Raw genomic sequence first — 22,675 nt, 5'->3', positions numbered from 1 at the left:
CTTCCGTTTGAAAAAAACATGTTTGGGGGAACAAATAGTCATTATTCTTAAAAACTAAATTGTGAATATTTCTAGAACTACAAATATCAAAGAGAGCTCTTTTTTCTGTATAAGTAAAATTTTCCTCAATGGTCACGATTTTTTATAGAAATGAACATGAATAGAAAAACGGACCTTATTTATGGTTAATTTGAGTAATTGCTCAAATAATCCATAAATGAGGTCCGTTTTCCTATTCGTATAAAAAAATGGTGTGATTTAAACTTAGAATAGTAGTTTAACATGTATGTTGATACTTGTTTAATATTTAACTGAAACAAGTTTCGAACATCCAATTTTAAACGGAATTTCAGCAAAAAATTGAAAAGAAAAATATTAAAAGTTTATAAATAAACATTTGATTCCCACACTTGAAAAAGGGTCTTTGACTTAAACGTTTTTTTTTTCATATTTCAAATTCAGAATTTTCAGACGTTGTTCCTATCAATATCAATATAAATCAAAATCGCCAAAGAATTTCAGTAAATATATATATCCAATTGATTTTTTTAACATTAAATAGAAATTGTGTTTTCGGATCAAAGATTAACCTTTACAGTTGAGCAGTTCTCTCAGATTTCGGTTATTCGATTTTTTTGTATTTATCAAACCGGCTAAAACTTTTTATGTGCCTTCGGTATGCCCAAAGAAGCCATTTTGCATCATTAGTTTGTCCATATAATTTTCCATACAAATTTGGCAGCTGTCAATACAAAAATGATGTATGAAAATTCAAAAATTTGCATCTTTTGAGAAAAAATTGATCGGTTTGGTGTCTTCGGCAAAGTGGTAAAAATGGAAAAAATGATACACGGTAAAAACAAATTGGTGATTTTTTATTTAACTTTTTGTCATTAAAACTTGATTTGCAAAAATACACCATTTTTTTTGTTTTATTTCATTTTCTAATATGTTCTAGAGGACATCAAATGCCAACTTTCCCGAAATTTCCAGGTTGTGCAAACAATCTTTGCCCGAGTTATATATTTTTTTAATCAATACTGATTTTTCAAAAAAATAAAATATTGGTCGCAAAAATTTTTCAACTTTATAAGTGCACAAGTTTGCCACCTTCGAAAAAAATATTTTTGGAAAGCTGAGAAAATTCTCTATATTTTGCATTTTTGAACTTTATATCTCAGCAACTAATGTTTCGATTTACAATGTTAAAATATAAAACACTCGTGAAATTTTCTGATCTTTTCATCTTTTTTTTGAATTGACATTTGAAAAGGGCCAAACATTCAATATTACGCCATGCAAACATGTGCACTTATTTTTTAAAAAAATGAAAAACTGTAACTATTTTCAAAAAAGTCACCTTAAAATGGATTTAACTTGAAAACGGTGCATTTTATCAAAATTTCACTAAAGTTTTTTTGATTGCAAATTTGATTTAACATCGAAAAAAAAATTTTTGCAACCAATATTTCGATTTTTGGAAAAAAATCAGTATTGATTCAAAAATTCATAATTCGGTCAAAGATTTTTTGCACAGAAAATTTCACACAGAAATTTCTAAAAAGTTGGCATTAGATGTTATCTAAAAAATATCACAAAAAAAAGATTTTTTTTTTTTGCAAATCAAGTTTTAGTGACAAAAAATTAAATAAAAAATCACCAAATTTGTTTTAACCGTGTATCATTGTTTTCCAGCGTAGTCCGCATCCATACTTACAACTTTGCCCAAGACACCAAATCGATCAAAAAATTCCGTCAAAAGATACCGATTTTTGAATTTTTCATACATTATTTTTTTATGGACAGCTGCCAAATTTGTATGGAAAATTATTTGGACAAACTAATGATGCAAAATGGTTTCTTTGGGCATTCCGAAGGCACCAAAAAAGTTTCAGCCGGATTAAAAAATACAAAAATTAAAATTGAAGTAAAAAGACTGATTTCGTAGAGAATTGCCCAGAAATACGTGTAAATAAATTAAAATCCTATCAATGTTGCCAGCTCGCAGATATTGATATTTCTGTGAGAAAAGGGATAGGGTAGAGTAGTCATCAATGAGACACGGGGAACAATAATAAAATGGCTCTCACAAGTCGTAGTTTCAACCAATCAGGCTCATATTTGGGGGAAAGGTGTGTATACTGGATACACGTCTGCCGATCTAGTGGCTTTGGTTATGGATGCTCCCTTGAAAAGTTATTCATAAATGTTTGATTCTGGGGTGTAAAAGTAAATTATGGACAAAAAATACTTTTTCGCTCGTAGGCTGTCATTAACACCAAAGCTAATATTTCTTCAAATTTCTTTCAACGTTCCATAGGGATTGAGTTGGGCTACAATGTCCTTTCATTAGGTTTGGCCAAAATTTAGAATATACCCAGTATCCAGGACTGTCTCATTGTTCCCCACTCATTTCAGCTCATGGGTAACAATGAGACTTTTTGATTTTTCTTCATTAAACTTTTCAAAATTTATGGAAATCTTTCAAAACATGAATTAAAAGTGATTTTTGGCATATTAATAGAGTTTTAACTTCATTTAACCAAAAATACAAAGTTATTTGGTATAAATATACGAATTTTACAAAATTTAAATACTTTTTAGTATAACTTTTGTTAATTAAAGTTTCATGTTGGAAAAATTGCTCTAAAATGTTCAAGGCAAGTTACCTGCAATGGAACAATACCAAAACATGATGTTTTACAAGAAAAGTATTGATTTTCGTAGAGTGTCTCATTGCCCCCAGCTGTCTCATTGTTCCTGCCAAGTGCTTCTACAATGAGACAGTTGAATAACTCTGGCTGTAGATGTCGGATCGATCTCATATTTTGGTCAATGTTAGAACACATTAAAAGAAAAAAACTAACTTAATCCACCTATGTGGTTGATGCCTTCCTCACTTTTTACCAACAATGGGTAATATGAGTGGTTTGGACACATATTTCAGCTATTTTTTAGGATGGATCCGGACATCGTTTACATACATTTAAGTAAGATCCGGCTTCAAAAAAGTACATAAATATCACTTAAGTGGTCATAACTCGAGACAGGGTTGCCAGATCTTCAATTATGTGGACTCGTTGGAAAGGTCTCTTGATTACCTAACCAGTGATGGGTCGGATGATGGATCCAGACATCGTTTAGATGCATTTAAGTGAGATCCGGCTTCAAAAAAGTACATAAATATCACTTAAGTGATCATAACTCGAGACAGGGTTGCCAGATCTTCGATGTTGTGGACTCGTTGGAAAGGTCTTTTGATTACTTAACCAACGATGGGTCGGTTGATGGTTCCGGACATCGTTTACATACATTTAAGTGAGATCCGGCTTCAAAAAAGTACATAAATATCACTTAAGTGGTTATAACTCGAGACAGGGTTGCCAGATCTTCAATTATGTGGACTCGTTGGAAAGGTCTTTTGATTACCTAACCAACAATGTATCGGATAATGGTTCCGGACATCGTTTACATACATTTAAGTGAGATCCGGCTTCAAAAAAGTACATAAATATCACTTATGTGGTCATAACTCGAGGCAGGGTTGCCAGATCTTCAACGTTGTAGACTCGTTGGAAAGGTTTCTCGATTACCTAACCAATGATGGATCCGGACATCGTTTACATGCATTTAAGTGAGATCCGGCTTCAAAAAAGTACATAAATATCACTTAAGTGGTCATAACTCGAGGCAGGGTTGCCAGATCTTCAATTATGTAGACTCGTTGGAAAGGTCTCTTGATTACCTAACCAACGATGGGTCGGATGATGGATCCGGACATCGTTTACTTACATTTAAGTGAGATCCGGCTTCAAAAAAAGTACATAAATATCACTTAAGTGGTCATAACTCAAGACAGGGTTGCCAGATCTTCAACATTGTGGACTCGTTGGAAAGGTCTCTTGATTACCTAACCAACGATGGGTCGGATGATGGATCCGGACATCGTTTACATACATTTAAGTAAGATCCGGCTTCAAAAAAGTACATAAATATCACTTAAGTGGTCATAACTCGAGACAGGGTTGCCAGATCTTCAATTATGTGGACTCGTTGGAAAGGTCTCTTGATTACCTAACCAGTGATGGGTCGGATGATGGATCCAGACATCGTTTAGATGCATTTAAGTGAGATCCGGCTTCAAAAAAGTACATAAATATCACTTAAGTGGTCATAACTCGAGACAGGGTTGCCAGATCTTCAATTATGTGGACTCGTTGGAAAGGTCTCTTGATTACCTAACCAATTATGGGTCGGATGATGGATCCGGACATCGTTTACATGCAGTTAAGTGAGATCCGGCTTCAAAAAAGTACATAAATATCACTTAAGTGGTCATAACTCGAGACAGGGTTGCCAGATCTTCAACATTGTGGACTCGTTGGAAAGGTCTCTCGATTACCTAACCAATGATGGGTCGGATGATGGATCCGGACATCGTTTACATGCATTTAAGTGAGATCCGGCTTCAAAAAAGTACATAAATATCACTTAAGTGGTCATAACTCGAGACAGGGTTGCCAGATTTTCAATTATGTGAACTCGTTGGAAAGGTCTCTTGATTACCTAATCAACGATGGGTCGGATGATGGTTCCGGACATCGTTTACATACATTTAAGTGAGATCCGGCTTCAAAAAAGTACATAAATATCACTTAAGTGGTCATAACTCGAGACAGAGTTGCCAGATCTTAAATATTGTGGACTTGTTGGAAAGGTCTCTTGATAACCTAACCAACGATGGGTTGGATGATGGATCCGGACATCGTTTACATGCATATAATTGAGATCCGGATATATGTGAAAACACATTTTTATACATAACTTTTGAACTACTTATCGAAACTTCAAACAATTCAATAGCGATGTATGGGACCCTAAACCAAGTCGAATGCAACTGGTTCGATCAAAATCGGTTCAGCCAGTGCTGAGAAAACTTGGCAAGATTTTTGAACACATACATACATACACACACACACATACACACACACACACACATACACACACACACACATACACACACACAGACATTTGTTCAGTTTTCGATTCTGAGTCGATATGTATACATGAAGGTGGGTCTTCGAGCTTTTAATAAAAAGTTCATTTTTAGAGCAGGATTATAGCCTTACCTCAGTGAGGAAGGCAAAAAGGCAACAAAAAGCTCATTAAAACATGCTGATGAAAAAATGAGAAAAATCTTTGAAAGTTGAAAACCAAAAGTGTCTCATTGATGACTACCCTACCCTAAGCCACTTTAATTTCGTTAAATTCCATTGATTACCATTTTGGCCTCATTTCCATGAACTTTGCAGCTGACAATTCATCACTTTTAATCAAAAATCAAAAATATCATTTATTTATAAGTTACCAAATGATTTGATTATCATCCGAGGAATCATACTTTCAACATAAATGCTGTCAAACAAGTTTATTTTCATGCGAGTTATTCAATTGTTAATATAATAGGTGTTTTAGGTTTTTTGATTGAAAAAAAATGTTTTAATTCAGTTTGTTAGAATTCTTCAAATTTGCTACAGAGATCAATATGTTGAAATAAGTCATTGTTTAGACTGCCATTAGGAATTTCGTAAGATTAAAATGGTTTGTGCAGGGTGCACAGCAACCATTTACGTATTTTGTTTTCTTCTTCCAAGATTGTTACTTTTGCAGACCCAATCCTGAAATAATTTGTTAGTGAAATATGTAGTAAAATTGAAAGTTACCCTAAATTTGGAGTTACAAAAAAGTGTGTAATAAAGATCTGTGTTCATTTAACTGGCTTGGCTTTATTGGCTTTATTAACATTTTTGGTTCAAATCTCTCGACATAACTTCAATGGTTACATGGGTAAATTGATGAAATATCCTTTTTTAAACTTCAAAAAAATCACCTTACAACCTCTAATTTCATCTACCCCATCAAGCCCTACACAATTTTCGCCGTTTTTCCCATCATTGCACTCACTCAAAATTGCATTTTCCGATCGGAAACGGCCCCCCAGTCAGACCTCTCCCCCCGCTGCCCCAATTCTCATCTAGTCGGCCCGACGACGACGACGCAGAGGCCTCCGCCGAGTTGCATTGAAATCGCCGCTGCTGCTGTTTTTCCCTCGAGACTTGCAGGCTCGTCCCACTCTGCCGAAAAGCCAAAGGAAATCGTGTGTCCTTTTTGGGCCGTCGTTTTCTTGGGCGCCCGACTTTCTTTCTCCACTCCTCAGACTCTCCAGAGAAAATGTGGTGCGGTGTGCGCTCTCGGAAAACTCTCGGCCCGACGACGCCGGTTTTCATCTCTTTTTCACCGGGTTGGGCCCGGGTTTGAAATTTTTGGGCACGGTGAAAATGAGGCGTTCGGTTGGTGGGGAAGGGGTGCAAGGTGACACGGAGAACGAAAAAAAAAAAGATAGTTTTCATACCACCTCCTTCGTACTGTTTTTCCTCGGCGCCTCTGCTTGGGAAAAACAGGCCCATGCTCTGAGAGAGAGAGCGCAAGCCAAAAGAGTGTGAGAGAGTGGCTGAAACTAGTGTGCTGCTTTTGAGTTGTTGTTTTTTTTCAGGTTCGTGTCCAAGGGAAAAGTGGGTGGATCCTTTGCCCAGCGTGATGAAAAAAGGGTTTAAAATTTTCCGTTTTATTAGCCCCCCTCGACTCGTTATGTCGACTTTGCCGGCTGCTGGTGGATCGACGTATCGATCCGTCGCCAGACTGGCAGTGAGAGAGAGAGACCCCACGGTGGTCCGATTACGTCACGCGGACAGGGCTAAATCAGCTGATTTTCATTCCGGTTGGGCGAAAGTCACGCACTCGGGAGCTTCTAAGTTGAACAAATCGCATGGAAATTGGAGGGAAAACGAATTAGACACGCAACCACGACGGTGAAGTGCTTCAAGTGCTTTCATTTCGGGTTCGGGGTTTTTTTTCCTGTTTAAATAAAAAACCACCACGGTAAAACGGCGTTGTTATCTTGGACGAGGAAATGGATCGCGTTTGCTGGTGTTCTGAGTTTGTTTGTGTGTGTCAGTTAGAAAGGGAAAATTACAAGACACGCATTTTTGTTGCTTTAAATAGAAACTTAAATTGAGGTCAATTTCAGATAACTGACGAAAGGCGTCACGAGAAAGGGGATTAATATTTCATGCTACTTAGTAGAAATCCGTAATGCGTGTTGTTGAGATAAAGGTGGAACAGATTTCAACTCTTTCAAATGTATGGTGCGTTGAAGTTTGTTTGACTTGAGCAAGACGCACGCCTGGTGGTTTCAAGATAGTGGTAGACATGCAATTCTTTAATACAACAAAATTTAAAAAAAAAATAACTCCTATTTTTTTAATTCAAAACAGGCACAATGCAACACAATCATAATCGATAACCATTCTGAACAACATAAAAACCCGCCTTTCTTAAGTTTAGAGCACCCATCATCGATCGTTCCCGTCTACAAAGCTCGACGGACGGCGTGTTCCCAGCGGAGCCACTCCATTGAAACGCTCCTTCGACAGCCATCAGCCAGCCGTACTCAGCCCACTCTCGCAGCGAATCAATATATTGAAATTGTTGGTTTGCTACAAAGTGTATCAAGCGCGTTTAGGGAGCTTTCCACACATGACCGCACTTTCAAGTTTATTTTTATGTGTCCAGCCATCCAGCCGAACCCCCCGCACAAGTGGAAGAAAATCACTCACGTCCTTTTCCTTCGGCTTTGAGTTGTGGGGGTGGGGTGAGTTGGGGGAATGGGGATGGTGGCGATGGTTGGAAAAATGTTCCCACAATAAAGGCGTGCGCCACGATGCGAGAGCAATTTTTGGGGGCCAAAATGGATCGCCCGAGGAAGTGGAAATGTCAAATTGTTTATCTTAATATGAAAAACTTGAAGATTGGATCTCAAATAATTCCAACTCTCCATTTTCTACAATTTTTATGTATTGCTAGAATTGCAATACTTTCCATGTTTAATAATTGTACAATGAAGTCAAATCAAGTACTTCAAGTAAAAAATAATGCCAAATTTAATTTTAGGTAATTTTAAGTTTCAGATGAATTCAACTGTTCAGAGATCGAAATCCTTCTTAACTGAACCGTCTGGAAACTCTATTATGTTTTGAAAGCGTAAAATATAATGGCAGGTCTTGGCTTGCCGTTTTAGCAAAATGCATTTTTATAAATTAAAAATGGGACATTTAATCAGATTAAATTAAATCATTGTTTGATAAACTTTGAAAGTGATGATGAGAAAGAAAGAAAAACTTTGAAAGTGATGATGAATTGAATATTAAATTGTTAGCTTATCTTGGAATGGGCACCATTTTTTAAACCAGAATTGATCAACAAACAGATTTTTTTAATTAATCGAAATGAAAGTTAACATTTTCAAGCTAAACGTTCAATTTGCCGGATCTAGCCAAATATATCTTCTTGCTATACCGTCGTAAAACACCTCACTTTTCGTGCCATTCTCGAGTGACGCAACGGCCTTCTTTTATCTATCAAAAAATAACAGAATAGCAAATTAAAACCTTTCAATAACAGTGCTGAACAGTTCTACTTATCAACACTAAAATGGGTGCTGAAAAGTTGGCACTAGTTTCGAAATAGTAGTTTTTGCAATTCCATCGTGAAACTACTTACTTTTCCTGTCATTCTTGAACGACGAAAAAGCCTACTTTTCTGTACCAAAAATAACAGAATCGAATAGCAACACTTTTCAAAATAAATGCTGAAAAGTTATACTTTTCAGCACTCATATGGGTGCTGAAAAGTTGAACTTTTTAGCACTTGTTTCAAAAAGTAACACTTTTCAAATTTTTTTTTGATTTAAACGATTTATTGACAAAATACATGAAAATTTGACATAAAATTTCACTCAGTGTGTGTTTTTTGGAATTGCAAAAAATGTTGTATGGAACTCGTTGCAAAACTTGATTTTTTCAGCACTCTTCGTATTTATCTAACTCGGTGAACCTCGTTGGATAAATGTACGACTCGTGCTGAAAAAATCCTCTTTTTGCAACTTGTTGCATAAAGTACTATTTCGTGTCATTTTCAAATGACTAAATAGCCTTCTTTGCATCGACAATTATAACAAAACTGATAAAAAATTAAAGCATTAATTCACTTATTTTGTCAGCTATTTTCGAATTTGAAGAAACTTGTGTATTTAACTCGTTGCAAATAATTATTTTTTCAGCACTCTACGTTTTTATTCAACTCGGTGAGTTTTGTGCTGAAAAACCTACTATTTTCTATCTTGCATTCAAAGGTAAAAGTTACTTTTAATCGAAAAAATTAAAATCGAATCAATTCAAACTTAACAATCGGTTTGCTTCTTGGACAAAAGTTTTTTTCATCTGAAATAAGTATATTTTTTTAATATTTTTTTGCTTTTTAACTACATTTTTCCGATTTAAATCTTAAACTGAGAAATTGAAGACTAAAAATTGGGGGAAAAAATATTCAAATAAATTCATCAAAATTTTGCTATTTTTTTATAGAAGCATAACTATTATGGTGTATTAGGCAATTTGTGATACTTGTCGTCTTAAATATTGAAACAACAGGCTTGAAAATTCAAATTTGTTTTTATAATGTTTTACCTCGACCTTGACCAAAGTCGACATAGGGAAAATAAACCCATTTTAAGCCTAATAAGCGGTCATGTTTGAATGATGCTGGATAATCTGGAGTGTTCCTTGAAATTTACTAAAACCAAGTACACCAACGAGTAGAGCAACTTTTTGTGAACATTTCTGTTTATTTTCACTTTTACTAAAAGTTATTGTATTCCTTTTACAAGCATTTGAAAAAAATATTTCCTTAATGTATTCCAATCCAACGAGAATGTATTGGGCCACGCTTATTTTCCTATTTTCAGCTTAGTTCTTTTTTTTGTCTTTCAGCGCTCTTTTGGGTCTGCTTAGTACTGCCAAAATTAATGAAATTTTAAGCTAAAACTCACGAAAAGTAGCATTTATAGAGAAAATTTCCTGGCATCACTGGATCACACCAACAGGCGCTAGTGGTGGTTTTGGTAGCCACCCTTTGTTCTTTATTTGCCTTCGAATGGATTGGGTCGTCAAAATTGAAACGTCAAAAGTCTCGGCGCGTTTGTTTTTTTGATGGCGCTTGCTGATTATTTACATGTTTCGGAATTATTTTTCAAGTGAGTGATCAATAATGTGCATAATTATTGTGCGTCTCGCTTAGAGGTGGGCATAAAAAGAGCGAGCCGCTCAAAGAGCCGGTTCACTGAAAAGAGCGAATGAAGCATGGCTCACAAATAAGAGCCGCAATTCTTTTTCAAACTTCGGGCTGTTGAAAGAACCGTATCAAGATAGAGTAATTTTGAAACCTGTGTTTTTTTTAACTTAATAAAAATAAACAATTGAATTTCAAATAAATTGAAGTATTGAATTTGATTTTTACAATTGTAAAAAAGTTGAAAATGTATTTATAATTTTAAAGATTTCAATGCATATAAATTCATGACAAGTTAGTAAATCTGAATATAATTTTTCACAAATTAAAAAAAAAAACTTGTTATTACACAACTGACCGTAAAGATACATAAAAGTTTTTCCCGAATACAAAGTTGAGCCTTTTAATAGCTTAATACAGCTTAAACTAATACAAATTTGAGCATTTTTAAATAGCTTAATTTGGAAATTTTTTGGACATTTTGGAGAAGAAAATTAAATCCACTTTTCCGGTTAAACTTTGGTTTTTATAAACTTTATCAATTAAATCAGAATGTAGAAAAAAGTTCGCATTATTTTCAAAAAAAAATGAGCATTTGTTAAATTTTAGCCAAAATAAAAGCAATCTCGTATTTTTTTTAGCAATTTTCTCCAAAATCCTACATTTAAGTTTGGGGGCTCTCCCCATCCAATTATTCGAACGTTTTGGTTCGAGTAGAAATAGTGACATAAATCTCCCCAAAACCTTAATTTTAAGAAGGTATATACAAAATCACACCATTCTATAAATAGCAATTTAAAAAAATGAAAAATAGCCAAAGAGCCGTTCAAAAGAGCCGCTCTTTTTAATGAGCTAGTGAAAATGAGCGGCTCCTCAAAGAGAGCGGTTTTGCCCACCTCTAGTCCGCTAGAGTAACATAAGTCTCAATTTAAGTTTGTGAATATCTGTGAAGTAAAATCTGTAAAGTTGAATCGAAATGCTTGACCATTAATGTAGTTGAAACTTCCAATAAGTTATGTTTAGAATACATTAACCGTGGTTTAAAAAAAAAATGATAAAAAGGAATAATTGGAAATTTAAAAAATCATTTTAATCAGAAAAAAACTTTTAACGAAGTATAAAAGAAAAAATTTCCTGATTTTGAAATTGGTAACATCTATAAGAATTTGTTATTGGTAACCGCATTTTAAAAATGCTTCTATTTGGTGATAGATAATCAAGTATCAAGTAATTATCAATTCAAGTTTTGTTTTCAAAACTAAACTTTGTTTGATTTGTGATATAAAATTTGCTTAAGGAAATTAAAATCTGTGTATTCTTAAATATGCACTTCAAGAAATGTCAAAATAATTAAATTGAAAAATTAGGCATGCTGTTGCAATTTTCGATTTCATCTATGTTTATAACTAGGGAATTCCTAATTTGTTCTTTCCACCTTCCCAGGCTAACCAAACCCGTTCGTTGCCACATCTTTCAGCTCACGCATCCCCGAAGCCTCCTCGAGTGTGTTGTGTGCTCGAGCGATTTGGTGTGTGGTGTTTACATCGGGATTTCCCAAGACGAATCTCGGGATGCCGCACCACCCAGGAGCGCCCAGAAAAGGGATGTTGATAGAGAAAATAATATGAAAATCGATAAAAATTTAAACGGATGAATGAAATGCTTTATGGGGGTGGTCGCAACCCACCCCGAGAGGACGTGAACATCGGAGTCCTCGTCATCTGGTCTTGTGAGGTCGGGAAGGTTTTTTTTTCTCCCTGCTCGACCGAGGGGTTGGTTATTTATTTTTTTGTGTGTGTTTGCTGCTCCGGTCACTTTTTTCACCCCGACATCTCAAGATGAATGTTTAGGGAGATGCTCGGTGGAAAACCAGACCAAACCAGACCGGCGAGCAGTTTGTGATGGCCTCGGCCGCGGGACGACCTATGTGATCGATCATTGAAATTTATACCACAGAGAGAGAAAAGACGTTCGACAGCAGAGGTTGTCCCTTGGTGGTGCTGGGGTGTGGAAGGGAAAGCGGTAAGACATTCCAAGCTGAATTGTGAGAGGAAAAATGTTTAGGAAGAAATAGCGCATTCGAGGGATGTTGGGGAAGAATATTGGAGAAACGAATGAATAAGATGGAAAAGTACAGTTTGGTGCTAAAAAGATGAAATATATTTTAGATTCAAATGATCAGGCTCTAAATACCAATATCAGCTTTCAAAATATAGTGCAACACAAATATTTTTCATAAAAAAAAACTGGTCTCAATTACAACAAACACAGAAATAAAATTCTCGTAACCCTGAATTGAGTCATACATTTGAGAACCATGAAGGTATTTATTCATGAGTATGGTGCATTTGCCCTTTAAACGTGGTTTTCAAAATCATGAACACAATTCACGATTTCGAGAATTAACTTTTTTTCGTGTATTGCACCAAATCACAATACTTAGGGAAACGGCACGTATATCCATCGTACATTTAATGTTGTAATATCAGCAGTTTGGCGGACGATTACAGCTTCTTAAAAGCTTAATCAGCTCATATCAAGCAATACAAAGCTTTTTGAGAAAAAAGCAAGCTAGTTTCTATCAAAACATTCGCAAAATTATTTATTTAAATTGTGAAAATCTTAAAAAAAATTGACTATTTTTTCCCAAATTTTATGTCTTTTTAAAAACGTGTTTTTATGCTCCGTAGACCTGTTTTAATAGACATTGATTTTTTCTTCTTCAAAATATATACAACGTCAAGTAAATAATTGAAGAGAACATTGAATTTATGTGAATCTATAAATTTTGTTTTGAAATTACTTGGAAATTATTCAGCATACTCATGAATTAATTTTAAACATTCGATAATTTTACACAAAGGTGGTTCTGGAAGGATACATAATTAAAAAACTAAGATTCTATTCTACCAAAATTAGGTTCTAGAAAATTGGAGTAAAATAAACTGCAAGAGCTTTTGTCCAACTTTGAGTCTAATTTTGTTTTTTTTTTCTGATGTATCGATAATTTCGTTTGTTTTAAGTTTTTCCAAGTAAAACGTAAATTTTTGTAAAACGCAGTTATTTTTGACTTCCCAATTTGGATCAACTGACATACCGTGGCCACAACTGGTGTTTATTTGATGTTTAAAAGATTATTTTCAAGCACTTAACTTTTATCAAAATGCCATTCAATAGTGTAAAACAAATTTGGATGTGGCTTGAACCCATTCTCCACAAGTGAAAATCTGTTTTTTTTTGGGATATTTGAAGAAGCTGTGCAAAATTTTAACGATTTTGGATATTTTAACCTAGGTTAAAATTGGTGTCAAAAGTGGGTAAAAAATGTTTTTTTTTTTTTATAAATCATCAACAATTTTTGAGGATCGAGTTGAACAACTTTAGTCCCTTGGAAAGAGTTTCGAAACTCAAATGAGAATCTCTTAGGATATATTTATGCTGACAAAACCATACAATACATTTCTAAATTTTCATACAATCTTTACAGATGATTAATATTTAAAATTTTGTAATTTTACCATTGTAATACAAACTAATTGTAATTATACTATTATTTGTATATTTGATTGATCAATTTTCTTTCAAAATCACTACTGTTGATTACAAAACGATTGACTTTCTAGAAAAAGCTGCAATAATTTTTTTTCAATGTTAAAAATTTGTGGAAGATGACAAAATTTTCACAAAAAGTTGTCAAAATATATTTACTATTCACACTGGGGATTGGCTGCACTATCACTGAATACATCAAGTTGATATAGTTAGCGATTAGAATTAAATTCTGAGCAAAAGACTGTACGCAATTGAATAAAAATTTTAAGCTTTTGAAATGCATTTTTTGGGAATGATAACGGTCATTAAGGTATTTCAAAAAAGGTTTCTTTTTTAATATTAATTTATAAATGTTATGTGTACAGATATGATTAATACTCGTTTTTTTGTTAATATTATTTGATACTTCCTTTCAAAAATATAAATCAATATAAAAATGACTGAAAAGTGAAACGACTGAGAAAAGGTCATGGCAAAATAAACAAATGAAAGATTATTTCACGCAGCCAAGTTGAGCTAAAGGATATTTTATTAAAGGCATTTTTTATCAGTAAAGCAAGAATACGAAAGCTAGAAAGCAAAAATTTCAACTTACAATCACTTGAGGAAAGTCAACTTTCCCTTGACGCACGATTTCTATCATGTGAACCATATGGAATGTATTGAATTCACTTGCAGGAACCGAAATTAATATTGGAATAACTTTGGCCGTTTTTTTTTTGGTTCGCTCCGATTTCCTCGGATGCTGCCGCTGATGCTAGTTTTTTTTTCTTCTTATTTTTCCTTCACGGTCGTAGCGAATCGAATCGAACTACTCGGCGCACATACACTCCTCACACACGACGACGTCGACGTTTTCTAGTCAGATCAGAAAGAGAGACTGAGACGGACCAAGAGAGAAGGAGAGAGTTTTCTTGGGGGTTTTTTTTCCTAGGTTTTCCACACTCACTAAACTGGTTGGTTTCTTCTTCTGGATGGGTTTTCCTGCATTCGGTGCGCGGTTTTCGGCTCCGGGCTGGTTTGGGTGAATGTTATTAAATTGATTAAACTCACAGCAGAATGATGTGGTTTTTCTTTTTTGCTTTCTCTATGTTTATGCTGCCAAACTCTGCTGCGTGCTTTCTTTTTTTGGCTTGGAACGGATTTTCCTTTTTTGCTAGATTTTTAAGTACGAGAAATCTACTTCCACTACTTCAACTTGTTCTTGATCGAGCAGGAACTTTAACGCGACGAATTTTCCCGTTTAACCTCCTAAAGCTCACTCGAAACGGAGCAGCTTTCCTCGCGAAGGATTCACGCAAATGACTAAGCTACGTGTGCTGTACACGATTTCACACGTTTTCTCTCTCTCACTTGCTTTCACCACTCTCACGATGCTCTCTCACTGCTCACTGCTTTTTTTTCCTAAACACTCGATCGAACGGTCTGTTGTGTGGTATCTGCTGGCTTTGCTTCAATCAACACTGGCACAAACTTTGTTTTGTTTAATTGTTTATGTTTTGGGAGACCCTTTTTTCTTGGTCTCCGTCTGCCTTTGGCGGTTTGAAAATCACGGCTGGATCACCTAAACGAGAGGAGTTTGGAGGGTTTTTGGTTTAGAAGAGAGTTTTTCTTGTAAATTTAGAAAATTGTGAAGGAAATACGTCGAATGTCTTTCAATATGGTGGTGAAAGTACTTGCAAGTTTAATTTGGAATGAATTTCTGATCAAAAAGTGTCTAGAAATAATTCTAAAGAATATTTCAAAAAAATATGTAATAAAATATTGTACAAATTGACTTAACAAAGTGAAGATGATATCAACTTTATTTTTCCGTATGACTACTTATCATTTTGTTTAATTTTTGTGAAAATTTTGAAATTTTCGAAAAATTGCTATCATTTTCAAATTGAATGAAACTTTGTTCAACTTGTTTGCTTATTAAAAGAAACCAACTTCGCTTATACTATACAAGTCAAAAATTTCGGAACAGCTTCTGAAATAATTTTCTGATCAATTTCGTATCTTTGAAAGGGTTCAAGGTTATGATCAAAATAAATTTAACGCTATTTACTAAACACGTTTGTAGTCGTACTCAAGCCTGCCTTTTTTAATGTAACTTGAAAAAAAAAATTAAAAAAAAACCGCAAAAATAAACGTTTTACAATGTTTTATAAATGGTTTTCAATGCAGGTTTTCCATGTTTTTGAATGTTTTAGCAATAATCAGTTTTGCCCCAAATTTTTGGGAAATTTTTTAAGAGGGCTAGTTTTTGATGCAAAATACAAATTATTTTTTGGTCTAACTTGACAAAAAAAACATATTTTGTGGAAAATTATAGTATTTTTAAAAATGCAAAAAACAAACGTTTCACAATGATTGTTCAAGTTTTTCAATGTTTTAATATATTTAAGCAAAAAAATGTTTTGACTTAGATTTGTTGAGAAATTTTCAACAGGCTTTTCAACTATATTCAAAATTTGATTAAGTTTAACCGGGCAGAAAGAAAAAAAGTGTGCGGAATACATTGCCAGGCATGAAATAAAATTTTGAAGTCTAAAAGAATTCAAAATTTGATAATTTGCACCGTTTTTAAGACAGAGTATTTTGTAAAGTAAGATTTTTGAGACGATTTCATTCTCATCTTTTAAATTTAGTCCATGGACGATTTTTAAAACATATGAATGAAATTATGCCTAATTTTGATTCTGGACTTGCAATGAATTTCAAAAAGGAAAACAATGCAATTTGTTTTTTCAATCTTTGATAGTTCAGGATTTGTTTGTTAAATTGAAATTGATATATAAAAATAAAAGGAATTTGTTGCAATATTGCAAAGTAACTTAAGTGATAAATTTATGTTTTGTAAAATTTTTAAGTTTCCGAAGTGATTTAAAGTAAATTGTTAAAATTTTTGATATGAAATTTCACTTATTTGCATCAAAAAACAATAGTTTAAATATATTTTTTTTAAGTTTAAGAGTAATATTTTTTTCAAGTTAAATGAGATTGATTTGCTGAACAAGTTGATTAAGTTTTTAATTACTATTTTTGATAATATTTTTCATAATTTTAAGCACCAAATTTCACTATCTTGTAAGGGTAAATTGATTTTTTAGGCTATTGCTAAAAAGGTTTGTTGTGTAAAAATAAACACTATTTGAATTTTACTTTTGCATTGGATTAAGTTTAAATGATTTCAAAATTGAAAACAAAAATTGATTTTTGTTTCGTTATCAGTAAAAAAAAGTTTGATATTTATTATTATTAATTTCGAGTTCAATCCTCTTAAAGACTTAAAATCAACGAAGAATCATCAATTTTTAATCACTTGACACACTTTCCACTCCTCAATCAATCACCATATTTCGACACATTTTCACCATATTGTAGGACATTCAACCACTTTTTCCTTCAGAAAACCCGTTTCTTCCAGCTGTTTTCCACCCCCTTCTGGCAATCATTACTTGTTGCTAAATCTCCAATTTAAACCGATCGCCAAAATCTGGACCGATCTGGAAACACTTTTTTGTTCTGCTACTGCTGTTGTTGTCCTCTGTCGTCACACACACTTGAAGTTGTCGTCACTCGCGGAATTTCGAAATCACGACTGCTGCTGCTGCTGCTGTTTTTCTCCGGAATCGCTTTGGACACCTCACACACCTCGTCGTCGAAACACTAGAACCTCGCGGGGGCGCGACCCCTGCTGGATCTCCTTCTGGGCAAGATCTACACCGTTGTTCCGCGATCTTCGCTTAAGCCTGCTGCTGCTGCTCGCACACGTGACGTGACACGGTTTTTCGCCGAAAAACACAGACACAGCTTATAGACAGATAATTAAATATAACAACAAACAACAAGTGTATATGATCACGACTTAACTATACAAAACTCAATTGTAGACTGCCGGACGGACCGCACGTCGGTTGTTTTGTAAGTATGTAGTAACGACGGAAGCATCCGAACGAGCACGACGACGACGACTTCGGAAATCGGCCTGCTGCCAACCGTTTCTCCCCTTTGTTCTCCGACACGGAAAAGCCGACCGAAAATGTCGATGTTTACGTTACCGTACCGGTGTTGGTGTTCCGTCTCCCCTCTCGGCACACACCCGCCGAGGACGAACCACTTGACAGTAGGCGACGACGACGAGGGGCGCGCGGTTTACTGTGGAAGAGTTACTTTTCGAGCAGTTTCGAGCAGTTCCCCTCCGTGCGCACTCACACTGGCGCCGCCACGGAGGCAACAAAGTAATACACTGTGTCGGGCCGGCTGGAAAAAAGGAAAACAACCTGCCGACGACACCCCCACTAGTGTGAAGCCTTCGACGAGGGTGGTTCTCGGTGCGCATGCCCCGGACTCTGTGGGCTACCCCTCGGCGTGCACCCCCTCCGACGGGCGCCCCTCGCGTTCTCCACTTCGGAACAACAGACTGTTGATTCTGCTCGAAGAATTACATAACTTGGCCCGAAGTTCGGGGGGTTTCCGAGGGGCCGAGGGGTGCGTCACACGTACAGTGGTCACAACTACAACCGAGCGCGGTGCGCGCACCCGAACGTCCGACTGTCACCGCAACGACCGACACATCCATAGCCGACCGACCGACACGAGGACGACGGTCCGACACGGTGACCTATACAGATAGATCACCCACCGGCAGCACTTTCCGGCAGGGTCGCTTCTGCTGCACACAGAGGCGGGGTTTGCCCTCAAACACACATGCGCAGCACCTTATCACCCCCCGTTGTCCCCCCTTAACCTCCCCCCTCTGAACGCCCCCCACCTTCTCCAACCCACCTCGAACCTGTCACCGCCGCTGCAACGCACAGTACCTGCCCAACCGTTGTAACCGTGTAACACCCGTGTGCGGTGTGTCCTCTTCCCAATCGCTGCGCCATCTGCAGCACCTGTGACCAACTAGTCTCTCTCTCTCTCCTCTGCACCGATCAATCGTCCATCGAACTGAAATTCGTCCGTGCAACGTGCATCCATCTTGGCAAGCTGTCAAAAGTTTCTTGCAGAAATTCCCTACCCGCCGTGGCCTACTTTGACGTTAATCGCGCGCGCTCTATTACAACAGCAGCTTATGCTTGTGTGCGTGTGTGCGTTACGGTGTAACACGGTGCAATTGTTTGCGTGAGTGCGTGCGTTGCGGTGAAATGCGTCCGATAACAGCTTCCAACGGAGCGGGGGCGGTGGCGAGCGGGGAATGTTTTTCTTTTCACCCTTGGGCGCCCCCTCGCTGATCGCACTCACACCCTCTCACACACGTACACGCGCGCACAGACAAAGATTTTTTCCCTATGACTTCATTACGCTACGGTAGTCATTAAATAAATTAGCAAAGTTAAATTGAGGGAGGGAGATGAGGCGCGCACCCCTTCAGGGAAGGGTGTGTAATCCATCAAACCCGTTCCTCGCCATGATTTGCCTCCGCGGACGTCGCTGTGTTTGTGTCCGCCTGCGTCGTTACTTGGACTTGACTGACTGTGTGTGTGCGTAGAGCAATTTTTTCCTCCCGTTTTAACGTGAAAACATTTGAGAAAAATCAACCCCCACCCCCGCGCTCCGCCACTGTCTTGAACAAATTTCTCCCTTCAAAGATCTCGCCCAAAAAGTGTTATGTAATCGCTTTTGATTTATTTTGAATGACACATCGTGTAAGAGACGAACCTCACCCACCCCCTCTCCCCGCCCCCTCCCAACGTCCCTGTAGGTTGTTTTGTAAACAAGGACAATAACCAGTTCTAAACTCTCCGCTGCCGGGAAAGGGGAGGGTCGAGTTGGGTTTGCTGGTGATGTGATTGCGAAATGAAGAACTTCAAGAACGCGCGCGCTGAAAAAGGATTCTTACCCGTCTCAGAAAAGGGAGTTGGTAATTAGAGTTTTTCAATTTTGAAGCACAAAGTTATCCAACACCTTGGTGACTTGGGCTTTCGCAGGCTTAGTTTGGTGTGTTGTTTGTACTTATAGCGTGGAAAAGACTCCTACATTTGGAATGACTTAATGGCCTAACAACAACCAAGGCCGGGAACAACATTTTACTTCCCTATCCGATCGAAGGTTGGTTCAGATGGGTATCGAACCCATGATCTTCCGCTTACTAAGCGGACAGCTTAACCATTCGGCCAAGCCTGCTGCCACTTGGACTTCACTTTATTTAAAATTGATTGATGATGGTCACAAGAAAAGCTTTTACGTGAAAGGTAAAAGCAAATCATCATGTTCAATTATCGATTTTCAATGATATTTTGTATATTAGCCGATCTGTAAACAATTCCGAACATGTGGGATGATTGTACACAGCAAATTTTGGATTGCCATTTCAGCAAAATAAATAACTGAATTTGATTCAGTAGTCATCACTTTTGCTTCAATTCAGCAATGAAACGAAAACAATGCTGAAAAATCAGTAAGGGTAAATCTGTCAAACTGAAATGTCACTTCGTCGCCGTAGTGATAACTTGTCGTACGTGCATTTTGGGCCAAATTGAGTTGAGAACACCATTTTGTGCAGCTCTCAATGCCCCGACTATTGACCTTCACAGATCCCTAAAATTTGATTTCAATCCTGAGATATTCCATAAAAACCGATAAAAACTCCGTGCATTTATGTCACTTTTCATATAAAAGTAGTTTCAATCTTGTCGTGCTATCTTGACACACCCTTAAAAATTGATGTAAGTGCGACAACTGACCAAAAGGATTTCAGGTCAGGACGCGTTTGACACACGTACATGTCCGAGTACCGTAAACATGAGTAGCTCGGGCCTCCAGCATCCAAATTCAACCAAACTTCGGGACAATGCACAGAATGGCCAACCAAACCAATCGTGTTTGTTATTGTTTACATTGTATGCTCTCGTTTTTGTTTATTGAAGGTTACAGCATTAAGAGCGAGTCCACGAACAGGGCATACCCCTTTGTATGGGACGTCGTTTGGACCTCACCAATCTGCCTGAAATTTTCAGGGGTTGTTTGTACATATAAAACTAGCATCTGTTTAAAATATGAGCACTATAGGTCAACAGGAAGTGGGGCAAATCGGGACACAAAGTTTGAAGGTTCAAAAACGTCAAAAATCTTAAAAAGGCTATAACTTAGGCAAAATTCAATTTATTTTCAAAATTCAAAATGCATCTGAAAGGCCTTAAAATGCAGCAAAATGCAGGGAGAAGCATCCCAATTGGTTAAATCTAAAGGGAGTTATTGGCATTTTAGTGAAAAAATAGCATAATTTTCAAATTAAAATAAAAAAGTGTTCCATTCAGATATCAACTCGGTTGGACCTGCAGCTTGTAGGGGACATCTGGGACTACCATCTTAGACTGAGAACGTTTTGGGTAAGGCAGTTCAACATATTAAATAGACACTTTTACTTTTAGTGAATTTTTTGGTTGTAAATTTATGCTCGGGGGACCCCTTAAATCTCATTTTCTGGTGAAAATTTTATCATATTCGTGTTCCTGAGACAATTTCACAATAGAAACATGCATAAAAATGTTTATTTTGATCCATTTGAAACCCTTTAAAAAATAAAAGTTAAAAAAAATTAAAAAGCTGCTTTTTTCTGGTGTCATTTTCAATTTTTGATTTTCAATAAATGTGAATCGAAGATTTTTTTTAACTTTTATTTTTTAAAAGGTTAAAATGGATCAAAATAAACATTTTTATGTGTGTAAACAAAGCGAAATAAATAGTTTAAAGTGGTGCTGACAAGGAAATTCACAGAAATCATCAACAGAATGATTTTCTTACCGAAATTCGGGAGCGATTTTCTTTTGCTTGATTTGCCTCCTCTCTCTTTCACGGGTGAAGAAAGCTCGCAAGCGAAATTTGTTTTTTTTTTTTGCGATTATTCAATCCCTGCTCATATACGTCATTTTTTGTATAGCTTCCTCTCATCTAATCTCTCTGGTCAAGTTTTTCATATTTTGCTTGAAAATATATATGTATCCAATTCCTCAGGATTCTCAACAAAATTTCCTGGGAATCATGTTGCCAAATGCCAAATTTGAGCCAAATCGGAGCTCTTTAATTTGAATTCTGCTGGTTTGACGTGGTATCGCTGTATAAAAAAAACATGCAGATAACACAAGATATGAAGCAAGGGTCCTGATTTTCGGTTCAATGAACAGAAACCACTCACTCATCGCCTATCCATTCGTCGCCTATTCTAACCCGCTAGCATTCATGAGCGAATGATACTCGCAAGCAGACAGCGAGTTGCCCGAACTGTTCACTCAGCGAACAAATACATCGTGAAATTTTTTGCCTACTCCGTCGCTCGACGACACTCACACACTACCATGCTCAGCGAAGAGCCATTCTCACAAAACGCCAGCGTGGCAGTCTTTTTGTTTTCCCGCCCTCAGTTTGCTATCAATTTGATTTTTTCTTGGTGGATGTTTCTTTGAATGGTGTCTATAATGTTATGAAATCAAAATAAATGCACAATTTAATTGATAACATTGATTTTAGGCAACCCAAATCAATGAGTATAACGCAGCGCATCAGAGAAAAATTGTTTTCAGTTCAGAGTGATCGACAACGTTCGGCTTGCCTGAGCCGTTCGGAGACTGAGCCGATCAGAGAGAGAAGGAGAGTAGAAAAGAGATTGTTCGGGAGCGAATGGTTTCAAAGTGACAAACAGTAGGAATTCATCAGGGCAGTATCGCGTCGCCTGCTATTTGTGCTCGCGAATGGAGTGGTTGATTTTGAGCAATCAGGACCCTTGGTATGAAGTTGGTAATGATACTATAATTTGTGTTGGGAATGCATGGATTGATGCAGATGATTACATCGGAGTGCAAGTTTTTGAAAATTAATTCCAAGCATGTGTTGTTTGTTCTATTAGCAAAAATTATGTCTGATCAATTTACTTATTTGATTTGTTTTTATGATACCTTTCCAAATTGTTTAAAATCAGTATTGAAGCAAAGACCGATAATGATGCTAT

At 36.5% G+C, this 22,675-nt stretch overlaps 1 protein-coding gene across 8 annotated transcripts in view; it reads right to left on the bottom strand.

Moving 5' to 3' along the window:
• LOC6043689 (CUGBP Elav-like family member 4) overlaps positions 1 to 22,675 on the bottom strand; it is a 1,125,149-nt gene that overhangs the window by 359,137 nt on the left and 743,337 nt on the right. For 6 of the 8 annotated variants that reach the window (XM_038264505.1, XM_038264501.1, XM_038264503.1 and 3 more), the window contains exons 1-2: positions 17,184 to 17,635; positions 14,333 to 15,301 (exon numbers count right to left, since the gene is read on the bottom strand). The exons of the other annotated variants lie outside the window; for them this stretch is intronic. Coding sequence is in view for 5 of the 6 variants with exons in the window: in XM_038264501.1 (XP_038120429.1) it covers positions 14,333 to 14,389 (57 nt within the window). In the remaining variant the exon portion in view is untranslated. Of the gene's footprint in view, positions 1 to 14,332; positions 15,302 to 17,183; positions 17,636 to 22,675 lie in introns of those variants that run through there. 8 annotated transcript variants of the gene reach the window in all.

Source organism: Culex quinquefasciatus, chromosome 3, assembly GCF_015732765.1.
Source record: "Culex quinquefasciatus strain JHB chromosome 3, VPISU_Cqui_1.0_pri_paternal, whole genome shotgun sequence".
NCBI classification, from domain to species: domain Eukaryota; kingdom Metazoa; phylum Arthropoda; class Insecta; order Diptera; family Culicidae; genus Culex; species Culex quinquefasciatus.
Note: the sequence above shows the minus strand (reverse complement) of the source record. Positions and strands in the feature narration are given on the sequence as shown.